General features: G+C 38.9%; 1 protein-coding gene across 1 annotated transcript; it reads right to left on the reverse strand.

The window, feature by feature from the left end:
- Positions 1-11,204: 11,204 nt before the first annotated feature.
- On the reverse strand, positions 11,205-14,324 carry LOC127412084 (AP-5 complex subunit sigma-1-like). Its single transcript, XM_051648134.1, has 3 exons — positions 13,930-14,324; positions 12,452-12,743; positions 11,205-11,965 (listed from the first exon to the last, which is right to left on the reverse strand). Exons 1-3 carry the CDS (start codon positions 14,097-14,099, stop codon positions 11,837-11,839), a joined length of 591 nt encoding a protein of 196 aa, XP_051504094.1. The 5' UTR covers positions 14,100-14,324; the 3' UTR covers positions 11,205-11,836.
- Positions 14,325-14,535: the final 211 nt, after the last annotated feature.

Raw genomic sequence — 14,535 nt, forward strand, 5'->3', positions numbered from 1 at the left:
AAATTGTTTGCATTGTTGAAACTTTTCAGCTGTTTTTTATTTTTTTAATTTATTTTTTTTATGTTGTTTTTTTGTTGAGGGATTGCCCTCACAGTAAGTCAACCCCAAAGAGGTGCAAATAACAGAAGACAGTGGTTTTCTATTTAAGTATTGTATTGTAATGCCAAATATCTCAAGATAATGTTTGACATACTGTAGGTTGGAGTTAAAATAGATTAACCTGTTATTTCTTTATAATTCTAGAATTTACATTCATAAGACTTGAGTTTATTATGGAATGGCTCACTGCTGAAATGCAGTTTCACTGTGATTGATGCCTTTTCTTTTACCTTTAGGGAGGAACTCCTCAACAGAGCCACATCACAGCACATCACTCAGTGGTAAAGGCTTTCTCATCATTGATCACAATTTTACACCTTTGCAAGCTTACATGGTGCTGACCAAAAAAACAGATGTCAATGGAAATAAATGTTGCCTGTACACTTACTGATGCACATTAATTACTCCAGAAAAAAAAAGTACTTATAAAATATTTAGTAAGCCTGCTGATCATTAACCCCTAAAAGGGCAAGAACATAAAAATACCTCATAAATTAATTTATGAAAACAAATTAATATATTGCTATTTTCTAACATATTACATTTTTTAAACATTTAAAAAAAATTTCTTCAACATACTACTTTTATTGACAATTTTGCTGCATGTAGCCTATTTTTCATTAAAACAACATGTAAAAGGTAGGAACATTTGGCGTGAGATCAGTGGATTTATCACAATGCTGCTATGTTACTTTAAATTAAGATTGTGAATTGATGCCAGAGTTTTAATACAAAGTCACATGACCTCAGTATTTGCAGGGACTCTATTTCAATCATTTTCACGGAACTTTGGCCAACTTACTCACTGCTCCTCACTTCAGCCTCTCAAATGCTGTATCGCCCAGGATACAAAAAACTTAATAGGGTTTTAAAGGCATCATAAGAGTTTTTATGGTATTGGAAATACTCCTGTGACCAGATAAGATTTGATACTGAAGTGGGTAATATGGCAATATTTGAATTGCATTGTTTGTTTGTTTTTTATTATTGCAGGTCTTCTGTTTTTCTGTGAGCCCCAGTTGAAGACCAAGAACTTACAGATGCTTTAACCTGTGTCAACCTGGACAGACGTCTATTCCAGTCCTACCTGCACTGCATAAGACTTTTTTCTGCTTTTATATGGATGGATGTCTACTTGCAAGCTCTCTTCAAAATTAGATGTATGCAAATATATCTTGAACTGCAAGAGCAAAGAACTTGATCCAGTTGCAGAGAATCCCTTAAGTTAAAGGGATATTTCACCCAAAAATGAAAATTCTCTCATAATTTTCTCACCCTCATTCCATCCCAGATGTGTATGACTTTCATTCTTTTGCAGAACACAAACAAACATTTTCAGAAGAATATATCAGCTCTGTAGGTCCATAGTCAAGTCATTTTATTTGAATAGAGCTTTTCACAATACACATCGTTTCAAAGCAGCTTTACAGAAAATCATGCATTAACAGAAAATGAAACTGTAATATCTATAAAGTCTTAGAGTGATCATTGTGTAGTTTGATTAAATATGATTGTTAATTGTGTATAAAAATAAATCATTAAATAATAATTGTATTTATAACCCCAGTGAGCAAGCCGAAGGCGACTGTGGCATGGAACACAAAACTCCATAAGATGTTGGTTAATGGAGAAAAATAACCTTGGGAGAAACCAGGCTCACTGTGGGGGCCAGTTCCCCTCTGGCTAACATCATGAATATAATGCCAATATTACTTAATTATGTGTAGTGCAAGTCATAGTTTAAAATTAGTAAACTAAGTGTTAAGGGTCAGTGTTTAAAAAAAAAACATTTTATGAACTGTAAGGTGAATGACTAATGTCTTTGAAGTCCATCCTGGATTAACTGCAGAAGTTCACATAGATGCATTGTCCTTGTTAGTTAGCTGATGAAGGGTTTTGTTGGCAATTAATTAATAGTCTATGTATTCCATTTCAAGAGTGTAGTCCATCAATAGACAAAGGTGATGCAGGTGAGGTGCATTGCGGTTCAACCTGCAGGTCATTTCAGTGAGGTTTGGTGGGGTCCATCCTAAAAGTCCAAGGATCAGGCAGTGGCATATGAAGTATCCAATGTCTTATGGTTGGATTTGGCATCAGTTCATCCACTGAAGTCCATCGTAAAAGGCTGAAGTGATGTCTGGCTAGCACTGGGATATGAATCCCAAAGGTGAGACATGGAAACAAATAGAATAATATTAGCGTAGATGCCATTCAAATTTATGCAGATTTATGGATCATGATAGATGTTTCTGGTTCTGGCAAACCTAACTAAAGCAGCCTAATTGTGAGTTGAAGGATAAATTAGGTGTATGCCTGGCTAAATAGATGAGTCTTTAGTCTAGACTTAAACTGAGTGAGTGTGTCTGCATCCCGAACAGTGTTAGGGAGACTATTCCACAGTTTAGGAGCCAAGTATGAAAAGGATCTACCTCCTTTTGTGGATTTTGATATTCTTGGAATTATTAACAAGCCAGAATTTTGTGATCGTAATGAATGTGATGGAATATAGTGTGACAGAAGGTCACTTAAGTACTGTGGAGCTAGACTATTCAAAGCTTTGTATGTAGTTAACAGAATTTTAAAATAAAAACGAAATTTAACAGGTAGCCAATGTAATGACAATAAAATGGGGCTAATATGATCATATTTCTTGGTTCTAGTCAGCATTCTGTCTGCTGCGTTTTGAACCAACTGAAGTTTATTTATTGATCTTGCTGGACATCCTCCCAGTAATGCATTACAATAATCTAGTCTTGAGGTCATGAATACATGAATTAGTTTTTCGGCATCAGCAACAGGGAGCATGTGTCATAACTTAGCAATAATTCTGAGGTGAAAGAATGCTGTTCAACAAACATTGGAAATTTGATTTTCAAAGGACAGATTAGTATCAAATATAACACTTAATTTCTTCGCTGTAGAAGATGACGTAACAGTACATTCATCGAGAGTCAAATTATATTTTAGTGGCTTGTTTTTAGAGGTTTTTGGTCCAATCATTACTGTTTTGTCAGAATTGAGTAGAAGGAAATTTCTGGCTATCCAATCTTTGATTTAATTGATATACTCTGCTAATTTGGAGAATTGTGAATTTTCATTGGGTTTACAAGAAATATAAAGTTGGGTATCATCGGCATAACAGTGGAAACTTATTCCATAATTTCCTGATTATATCTCCCAGGGGAAGCACGTATAAGTAGAAAAACAGAGGTCCTAACACTGCTTTTCATACAAGTGAATGGTGGCCAGACCTTTGAAGTTCCGAAAAGCATATAAAGGCAGTATAAAAGTAATCCATTTGACTCCAGTAGTTTAATCAATGTCTTCAGATCTAATTGGTTTTGGGTGAGAACAGACCAAAATATAACTCCTTTTCACTGTACATCCTGCCATTGCAGTCTCTAGGCACAATAATTCTTTCTAGCTCGATTACACTTCCTACGGTGTTCCTCCGATTGGACTCAAGATGGCGCCGAGTATGGCTGCTGTGTTGCGAGCTCCGACACAACATGTGTTTGTTTTGTTTACAGTTCTTATGTTTTTTTGTCTTGGATGTTGTCTGCCTTATTGTATATTATAGACAAACACTTTTGGACATTGGTTCTGCAATTGCACACCAAAAACCGGACTTCCAATTCCTCAATGCCGAGGAATGCTATTTACAAACACGCCAGCGGAGCCCTTTGTCTGGGCTGCCCGGCCGCGGAAACGCAGAAGGAAAAGGGGAAATAGAGCTGGGGTTCTCATCAGAGTAAGATGTCGCACAAATCGACCCCCGCTACCCAGTATTCTACTGGCAAATTTTCAGTCTCTGGACAACAAGCTCTGCGAGCTGAGAGCGCGGATCTCTTTCCAATGAGAGACGAGGGACTGCAGCATTATCTGCCTTACAGAAACTTGGATGTCTGCGGAGATTCCAGATTCAGCCATCGAACCCGCGGGATCTCTGTGCACCGAGCGGACAGAGCGAAAGTTCTCCTTCTGCCTGCTTACAGGCAGAAACTGAAACAGGAAGCACCCACCCTCAGAATGATCCAGTGCTGGTCTGACCAATCAGATTCTACGCTACAAGACTGCTTTGATCACGCGGACTGGGAGATGTTCCGGTCCGCCTCTGATAACGACATTGAGGTTTACACTGATAGCGTAACGTGTTTCATCAGAAAGTGCATAGAGGACGTTGTTCCGACCAAAACAATACGGATCTACCCTAACCAGAAACCATGGGTTAATAGCGATGTTCGCGTGGCACTTAATGCACAGACCTCCACTTTTAATTCCGGGAATGCAGAGGAGCCTAAACAAGCCAGTTATGCCCGCCGCAAAACTACCAGAGCAGCCAAACGGCAGTACAGGGACAAGATTGAAGGACAGTTCAACACCACCGACTCTAGAAGCATGTGGCAGGGAATTAATAACATCACGGACTACAAAAGGAATAAAAACTCCACTGTGAACACCGCTGCCTCTCTCCTGGATGAGCTAAATAACTGTTATGCTCGTTTCGAGGGAAATAACACCTCCCTCGTGGAGAGAGCTCTCACGGCCGAAGCTACAGAGGTTAGTTCGCTCTCTGTCTCTGTAGCGGATGTAACCCGATCCTTCCGACGGGTGAATATCCGTAAAGCCGTGGGTCCAGACGGCATTCCGGGCCGCGTCATCAGAGCGTGCGCGAACCAACTGGCTGGTGTTTTTACAGACATTTTCAACCTTTCTCTCTCCTTGTCTGTAGTCCCCACATGCTTCATAACGTCCACCATTGTGCCTGTACCAAAGCAATCCAAAATCACTTGCTTAAAGGTCTGGCGTCCTGTTGTTCTGACCCCCATCATCAGCAAATCAGCAACTTCTTTGAGAGGCTAATCAGAGATTACATCTGCTCTGTGCTGCCTCCCTCACTGGACCCATTGCAGTTTGCATACCGCAACAACCGCTCCACTGATGATGCCATTGCATTTACACTACACACTGCTCTCTCCAACCTGGAAAAAAGGAACATTTATGTGAGAATGCTGTTTGTAGACTACAGCTCAGCATTCAACACCATAGTGCCCTCCAAGCTTGATGAGAAACTCTGGGCTTAAACAGCTCGCTGTGCAGCTGGATCCTGGACTTCCTGTGAAGCAGACACCAGGTGGTTAGAATGGGCAGCAACATCTCCTCATCACTGACCCTCAACACTGGAGTCCCGCAGGGCTGTGTTCTCAGCCCACTCCTTTATTCCCTGTACACACATGACTGTGTGGCAACACACAGCTCCAATGCCATCATTAAGTTTGCTGATGATACGACGGTGGTAGGTCTGATCACTGACAATGATGAAACAGCCTACAGAGAGGAGGTGCACACTCTGACACGCTGGTGTCAGGAGCACAACCTCTTCCTCAACGTCAGCAAGACCAAGGAGCTTGTGGTGGACTTCAGGAGAAAAGACAGAGAACACAGCCCCATCACCATCAGAGTCAGCAGCTTCAAGTTCCTCTGTGTCCACATCATGGTCCATCCACACTGAGGCCGTTGTGAAGAAGGCTCACCAGCGCCTCTTCTTCCTGAGACAGCTGAGGAAGTTTGGAATGAACCACCACATCCTCATACGGTTCTACACCAGCACTGTAGAGAGCATCCTGACTGGCTGCATCACTGCCTGGTAGGGCAATAGCACCGCCCACAACCACAAAGCCCTGCAAAGGGTGGTGCGAACTGCCAGACACATCATCAGAGGTGAACTTCCCTCCCTCCAGGACATATATACCAGGCAGTGTGTGAAAAAAGCTCAGAGGATCATCAGAGACTCCAGCCACCCGAGCTATGGGCTGTTCTCACTGCTACTATCAGGCAGGCGGTATCGCAGCATCAGGACCCGCACCAGCCGACTTCATGACAGCTTCTATCCCCAAGCAATCAGACTTTTGAACTCTTCATCTCTCACAATCAACATACATCAGCACTGCACTTTATTAATCTTATTATCTCACACCGGACTGTCATAAATTATATACTCTCTTAATAACACACTGGCAACTGACTATCAACCAACAGTCAATACAGTACAATACAACCTACTCTATATTTTATATATACTTTATATACTATTTGTATTGTATGTGTATTCTATATATTTTGTGTATGTGTGTTCTATATTGTGTGTATTGTATACTGTACATTATATATTATTATTGTGTTGTGTAATTATGTGTATATTAGATATGTAAATTGTGTTGTGTAAATCTGATGTTTATTGTAAATTGGTATATGTCTTATCACTGTCGTGACTGCTATGTTGCTCGGAACTGCACCCAAGACTGTTGCACTTGTGCATATGGTTGTGTGGCAATAAAAGTGATTTGGTTTGATTTAGTGCTTGATGCACGCACAGAATGCTAGATGGCACTAGGAAGTGTAATTGAACTTGAAATCATGATCGCCAAGGAGGCTGCTGATGTGATTTATAATGAAAAAGGAGTTACATTTTGGTCTGTTCTCACCCAAAACTGATTGGATTGCTTTTTGGAGCTTCAAAGATTTGGTCACCTTTCACTTGCATTGTATGGTCCTACAGAGCTGAAATATTCTTCTAAAAATCTTCCTTTGTGTTCTGCGATAAAAGAAAGTCATACACATCTGGGAAGACATGAGGGTGAGTAAATGATGAGAGAATTTAAATGTTTTGGGTGAACTAACCCTTCAAGAAAACCTTTAGATATAATTGCAAGCATATCGTCACTAAGGGTTTGCTTAACTTAAAGGGAAAGTTCTCCCAAAAAAATGAAAATTCTCTCATTATTTACTCATCCTCATGATATCCCAGGTGTGTATGTCTTTCTTTCTTCAGCAGAACACATTTGAAGAAAAATATCTCAGCTCAGTAGGTCCTTAAAATACAAGTGGATGGTGATCAGGCTTTTGAAGCTCCAAAAATCACAGATAGTCAGCATAAACTTCATTCATATGACTCCAGCAGTTAAATTAATGTCTTCTAAAGTGGCACGCTTGCTTTTGTTGCTATAAAATATCAATATTTAAGTACTTTTTTACTCTAAACCATCGCTTTCAGTCAGCAGCCGTATACGCATTCACAAGAGCGCTGCGTACACGTCTCTCGTGTGACGAATTCGCATTGGCATGTTACGGGAGTAATCTCACGTTTTTCACTCAGTTGAGACATCCAGGATGAGCACACAAATGCACCATTGTGAGTAAACAAACAGATAAATACAGATCTAAACCAAAACCAACTAAGCTTCTGTACATCGTTCCTTCTACTCAGCTGTAAACAGCGCTGCTCTTCCGCGTGTCGCACATGCGTCAGTTCTTGCTTGAACACGCTAACGCGATTACATCACATGCGCATACTGCTGCTGACCGGAAGTGATGATTTAGAGTTAAAAACAGTAGTGTAGTCTAGGGCATATGCAGGCATATGCTATATGCCCAGCTATCTTTCTTATGATTTTGTGTATGCCCACCTAAAATAAGTGATGATATGTATGGCCGCCAGAACAACGAATAGGCTTTTGACGCGGAAATTTTGTAATCTATTAACGGGATGCCGCAGCACTGTTGAGTGAATTGTGTGTGTGTGTGTGTGTGTGTGTGTGTGTGTTCTTTTGTTTTTTTCACGTGTACAGATTCCCTCTAAACGTGCACGGAGCTGCGGGAAGCGGGAGCGCAACTGATGGCACTGGCAAGACAGACAGCACGACTAAGCTGATCCACCAATCAGAATGTTAATTTCAGACATGATTGGATATTTGCTAACCAATTATACTTTCCGTTTCAGTAAGGGGCGAGACATTTCCAGCCTCTAATGCACAAGCATCCCTGGAGTAACCATAATTTGAGCTGAAAATGTATTTATTTTTTAAATATTGATATTTTTCGCACCAAAAGTGATTGTGTCACTTTGTCCTCTTATGGGGCTCCGTATGTTTCAAACCTGTATGTTATTATTTTGTGAAACACAAAAGAAGATATTGCCATATTGAATTTCAATCAACCACTCACTTAAATAGAAAAGAAAGATGCAATGAATGAAAATGATGACTGAGAATGTCAGTCTCTAATGTTCATAATTATCTCCTTATGTGTTTCACAGAATAAAAATGTCTAAGGTTCAGAACAACATGAGGGTGTGTATATGATGACAGCATTTACATTTTATGGATGAGCTAACTTTTAAAATCTGTCAAATTGACACTACCTTTAAATTAACCTGTAATTTGTTATTATAAATCCATTTGCAAATGCAAAGGCATTTTTCTGTAGTTGGCTGTTACTCCAAAAGAACTCCAAAGGATTTTGTAATTGTAAATGTATATTTTGTATAAATAAAACAATGAATACCTGAATGTGCTGTGTGTTTAATAAAAGAGTAAATACATAGGCTGATTTGTTTATTTTAATATTTGGGATTTTAAAAACAAAAGTAGAAAATATGTTGATTTTATAACGTCGTTTCATCCAACTGAAATCAACATCGTTTCAACGTCAGGTAAGCAAACCAATGAGATCGATTTTATGTTAGTTTTCAATAACATGAACGACGTAGGTTCAACGTGACTTCGACGAGCAAAAAGATGCGGAATCAACGTCACTTCGATGCCGCGACATTGGTTCTACGTTGATTCTATGCGGGTTTGCTATCTGGGTATTTATGATCATTATTTATTGCAAGAAATATATTTTTGGTAGACTTGCATTTGTTTAGGCACTTTCATTTTTTCCCAATAATTTTTCCACACTGGCCATAAAATATGTATGAATAAATAAACCTAAAATAACTATATAATTTCAAGTAAGATATTAATACAATATCAATAATGATCGAATGACTTTAAAATATACAATATACTGTAGATATATCAGAAAAGTGTGAACGCCACAAAAACCCCTTATTAGGATTTGCTGGCATTCAGTATTTCACTTGAAGTTCAATAAAAGCACACTATACACCAAATATGTGTAATAATACTAAAGATTTTAATTTCAATTTGTTACATTTCAATCAAGATATTAAACTTTTAAAATGACAAACGTTAATGTTCTTGTTGTGTGGACCTATATAAAGTTACTTTCACCTCGATATATTATCTATTTTAATATTTTCATCACATTCAGATTTTTTCATGCTCTAGCAGCAGCAATGTTTCTTCTTGCTGTGTAAATGCCTTTAAATTCTTTCATTTACTAGTGATCATCTGTGCTGTGTGAATGTATTATAATTATTCATGATTTCACAATCATCATTCGTGTTGTGTGATTTGATTGATCATATTTTTGTAACGTCCTCTTGTGCTGTGTAATAACTGTGTTTAATTTCTTATAATTTCTTATAATTTTCATAAACATCTTCAGCAGAGAAGTAAATCTCGCTGACTCTCTCGCGAGATGTGACTCGCGCTGTCTCGCACTCCATTAGCTGTTTGCTGCGTTCATGTGAACGCGTACGTGAATACATAACCTCGGGGGCAAACACTGAATTGACGAAGTTGGTAACGAGCGTCTTGATACCATTTAACCCTAATGAAGCCTGATTGGATTTGGTCAGTTTTGTCAAATTAAAACCAATCCTGGAATCCAGAATTTGTTCATCTTTTTTGTGATACAAGGCACTGGTTCCCATTCATTCAGTTAAGATCAGTCAACATGAACACACCAGTGTGACATTATTAGAGAGCTGGTGCAAATGTACCTACATCTTGTACGATCGTTCGCGTAGAGACATTTTCCAAGACCAAGTCATGCGATTTTTTTGGTTTAATTTGTCTACAAAACGAATCAAATCTACTCAAATACTAAGTGTACATTCACTTTGTTGTTTGATAAGATACCTCACTTATGTGCCATCTGCAGTGAAAAGTCATTCATACATCTGCCCAAAGTAAGATATGCCTCTATCATTATTCTTTTGTTTGTATCTGCCCATTATTCCTATTTTATATACCCATCTTTGCAGTAGTGTCAGTGTCATCATTTGCAACAGTGTAATCAGTGCATATCATGCGCATTAACACCATGAATTCAGAATGTAAACAAGACAGATTACGTTTTCTTCTGCATATATATTACTTTAAATAATCATCGAGTGATTAAAAAAAAGCAGCTTTTACTGATCGCTTGTGAATTGTACTCATTGAATGAGGCATGAAGTCGTTGATAATACATGTAGTCTTGTTTGTCCTTATATTGAAATGCTCCTTTAAACATCTCCCACAGTGGTGTGGCCGGTGTATAAATGTTTTGTAGTTGCTCAGCAGTTTTGAACTTCTTTTTGGCTCTGAGTGAAGAACGAAGAAGAACTTCTCTGTGAGTGTGCTGGGGCCTACTGGGATCGTATATTGAACAGGATCTCTCATCTTAACATTTCAGCACTGATTGTTTTGATACTGTCTGTCACAATGTGAGGCAGGCTTTGTAAAGAGGCTGTTATTGAAAGGAAAAAATTTATTGATATAAAAGTATGTGATGTAAACGCTGTGATAGATTTCAGTTATATCTGACTGCATACACTTTAGTAATATGTCACTTTGTTGCTATGTTAATGTGCTGAAGGTCTATTCAGATTGTGTGTCACTGAACAGCTCTTCACAACTATGGAAATATAGTCATAACAGGGCTTTTGTCTTAATAGATGCAGGCAGAATACCAACCAACACACAGTCTGTAAGGCAGATGACAAGAGAAACTCTTGAACGAGAAACTATTCGCACTTACCAGTCAACATACTGAACCACAATACTTGTGAGTTACACTTGCTGGCCTCACAATTACAATAAGTGGACTTCATCCTCACCCTCCATTCATTTCAAGTGCAGCATGGTGACAGAGGTAAACTGTCATTGTTAGAGAAAACGGAGTCTAAATATGGATTTTCTGGAATTGCGTGATCGCTCTGTTGGCCTAGATATGAAAGCTTCATAAGGCCTTGTCAATCAGCCATCTCAAATCTGTTGGCAGGCACACTGCTGTGATCTGTTGAATTATTTTAGATGAAAGTGTTAGAGGATTATTCTAAATGCTGTGCACTTCACAGAAACACAATATAGAGCAAACAATAAAATGCAACACTGCCCTCTAGCGGAGAGCTAAATAAATATAAACCCAGCGGTTTTATTTCAAAACATCCAGTCAGATTTAATATAAATTCAGCCTTACATTAACAAGAAACTCAATGCACAAAGTTATAAAATGATCAGTTATGACAAGTTACCCAGGTACTCACAAATCATTCTGCTGGGAGGTATCACAGTGTTAATGGGCAGATAACACAAGATGGCAGGCTGTACAACACACGTGCAAATAAAATAGCTGTAAAGGGAAGAAAAAACAAGGTCTCTGGCACACGCCACACAACAGAGATGCCCTCTCTTAAATGTGGAAAGGTCCAAATAAGTTCAGCATTCATCTTGAATGGGCTCTTTATGTCTTCAGAATCATTGTCCTGGATATTAAAAGCTGCAATGCTTTTTTGTGTGTGTGGGATCACACTTTCCCATCTAATCTAATGTCAAAGTGGAATCAGAGTTCCTCATAGAGAACAACCAGTTAACAATACATTTTGTGGGTGTTATATTCTACTTTCCAAACAACTGCAGCAGTGTGCATTGCACCTTCTGAGGAGAAGTGATTTCCGTAATCTATATCAGAGCATCTTGGATTTAACAGACAGTTTTTATTTTATTACTCAAAATATGTGGCAAACACTTTCCAATGTAATTATACCAATACACAGGCTCTCTCATTTGCTCATGTAGCTTGATATCTCTTTATCCAAGCTGAGGGCAAAGCGATGGTTTAGGAAGAGGAGCTGACCATGAGGAAGGAGTCTCTGCAACATTGCGTCCACTCGATCACTTTTCAGCAACACCTGAAAATAACAGCCAAGTCAGCCAGAGAGAAAAGCAAGAAGTGTAGTGCCAGATAATCAATTGCTTGCAACCTGCCTACTTTCAACTTGTGTCCTTGGTCACTGAGTGCCAACAACTCTGACCCTAACCATATAGCAATTACAATTAGAAAGGGTATAATTAAAAAATAAACATTTTACAGCTTTCTGAGATTACTGGGAATTTATTAATGATATAATCAATGACCTAATACATGTCTCAGGGGTTTTCAAACTTTTTGATGCCAAGGACTCACCCATTCACCCGGCTGATAAGACTGCTTAAAAAAAAAGACATATCACACCTCTCCTCAACAAGCCACACAGTTTGAGGTAGCATTCATGTCTGTAGCACAAATGCTGTGTGGCGAGTTACGTGGCAAATACTGAACTCAAATCCCTAACACTAAGTATGAACAATAGTAATAGTGATGCTTGATTTAGAAGTGACTCCTAGCAAATCCTCACCTCAGAACCAGGTCCCAGCAGACGGAGTTCCTCTAAACAGTGACGTGCAATATTGCGAAGTGTTCCCTCTGCAAGCAGAAGATTCTCGTGGGGTCTGCAGACGAGAGTGAATGCTAGAGACTGCACCCCCAGCCACAAAACAACACTTTGATTTGGAAACAGCTCTGCATTGCCCAGAGAAAATACCCCACTCTCTGCTTCACCCAGCGCCACAGCCTCCTCACCCAGCACAGCCTCCACACACAGATTACCAGAGGCCTCTCTGCTCAGAGCCACAGCACTCCGCACCTGCCTGAAAGACAGAGAAGCAGACAAAAAATAAAAACACATGCATAAGGGCACACATACAAAAATGTACCAGTGTAACCATAGTTTCTGCCAAACTACTAAAGTTATTACAGTTATAGTTCCTTCAATAAAAAACTGCAACATGGTATAAAGCACCACTGTCATGAAAAACATTATTTTTGCCCATGCAACTCGCCTGTATATTGCTATGCATTGCTAGGGTGGTTGCCAGGGTTTTCCTATGCGGTTGCTATGATGTGTTCTGGATGGTTGCTGGGTAGTTCATTACTGGCCAAAATGAAAAGAGCCTAAGAACTCCAAGGCTCTATTACATTTTGGACCACAGATATGGCTCGGTTCCCTCCTTCAATGCAAGTAAGAAGATAGGTAAATAAGAAAGAAAAAACAAAATATGTATATTGAAAGTTTTGTACACTTTGAAGGATATTGTGGTTTTGCAGTTGTAACAAAAATGTGAATATGCAAATTTGGCAGGAACTGCAGTTACTGTGGTCATTTTTTAAAGGGCTCTGACATAAAATGTCATTTTAGCATTAACTGTTTGATGAGAGTTATAGTATGGTCTTTCAGGAATATCAAGAAAATAATTAAGCCACTAATCTAAGTCCATGAAATGTTCTCTACCACATGTAAAAGTTGTATCATCTAACCCAAGATTTTAAAGTTGCACTCAGTAATCTTTCCCTCATTAAAAAAGTTTATCTCCTAAAGACATGAATTGTAATTTTGCAATATATGTAGGAAATCATGAACAACTCACATTAAAATGAAGACTTCAGTCATATCAGTAACCTTATAAAAGCTGTTTTATTCTACATGGAGAGGGTCCGCACATGGGGGCTGCCATATTGGAATCACATGACCAGCTGAATACTACTCGCTTAATCTCAGTAACCGTCCTGTTATTTGACACTTTCACTCATTGATTAAAGTAATCATGGCTGACTGTGAATACTACATTTCTACAATGACATCTGAAACTGAAAACTATTGATTTTAAATGATGCTGCATCCAAGTCGCTAGGTGTCAGTGTAAGTCCAGGATGACACAAAGACAAAAGTTATTGAGTGCACCTTTAAAAGAGCAATTAAAAACTTGAAAACCATATTTATTGACAACTAATATGATTATTGGGGGGACACGTCTGTGGTTACAGCCCTGATCTCACCTCGTTACCATGTTAAGTTTCTCTTTCTGCATCAGTCGTCTCTGCTCCGGTGTGAAGTCACGGCCATCTGCGGTCTCCGGTCCGAATACACGCGAGTACAGTATCCGGCTCTCGCCAGCGGACAGTGTGCTCACCGGACACACCGTATGAATTAGGAAACACAGCACCATATCTTATTTAAGATGTGGTGAACTCCATAAGTAACAGCGAGATGTTACACTTCTATTTCCATGTGACAGAAGCCACAACACCCACAAGTCTTACAACAACTGCACAACTGAAGACACAAATACACTTACTTTTAAAATAACCTGTCAAAACTCCTAATTGCCGTAGTGAACACAAACTCAGCGGAATTTTATTTCCGTATTCGGTCACATGACCGTGTATCTGCGGATCATTGCGCGGTTTTTCTTTTGAACTTTAGATGGCGCTCAATGAATTATATTTGATTACATTCAGTTCATAAGCACCACAGCGCCAGTGGAAACCTGTCAAACCTGGACTTAACGATATAAAAAACGTAAGGCCTATTAATAAAATAACACATTCATATTAATTTAACCTATAACAAAAAATACTTGTAACAGTATTTTCTTAGTATCA

Source organism: Myxocyprinus asiaticus, chromosome 21 (genome assembly GCF_019703515.2).
Source record: "Myxocyprinus asiaticus isolate MX2 ecotype Aquarium Trade chromosome 21, UBuf_Myxa_2, whole genome shotgun sequence".
NCBI classification, from domain to species: domain Eukaryota; kingdom Metazoa; phylum Chordata; class Actinopteri; order Cypriniformes; family Catostomidae; genus Myxocyprinus; species Myxocyprinus asiaticus.

Bases quoted from the DNA above. Each gene is read 5' to 3' on its own strand.
- LOC127412084 (XM_051648134.1), bottom strand. From the start codon at position 14,099: ATGGTGCTGTGTTTCCTAATTCATACGGTGTGTCCGGTGAGCACACTG. The intron at 12,744-13,929 runs GTGAGATCAGGG...TCTGTCTTTCAG, and splicing joins AAACTTAACATGGTAACGAG to GCAGGTGCGGAGTGCTGTGG. The intron at 11,966-12,451 runs GTGAGGATTTGC...TGTTATTTTCAG, and splicing joins TGCTGGGACCTGGTTCTGAG to GTGTTGCTGAAAAGTGATCG.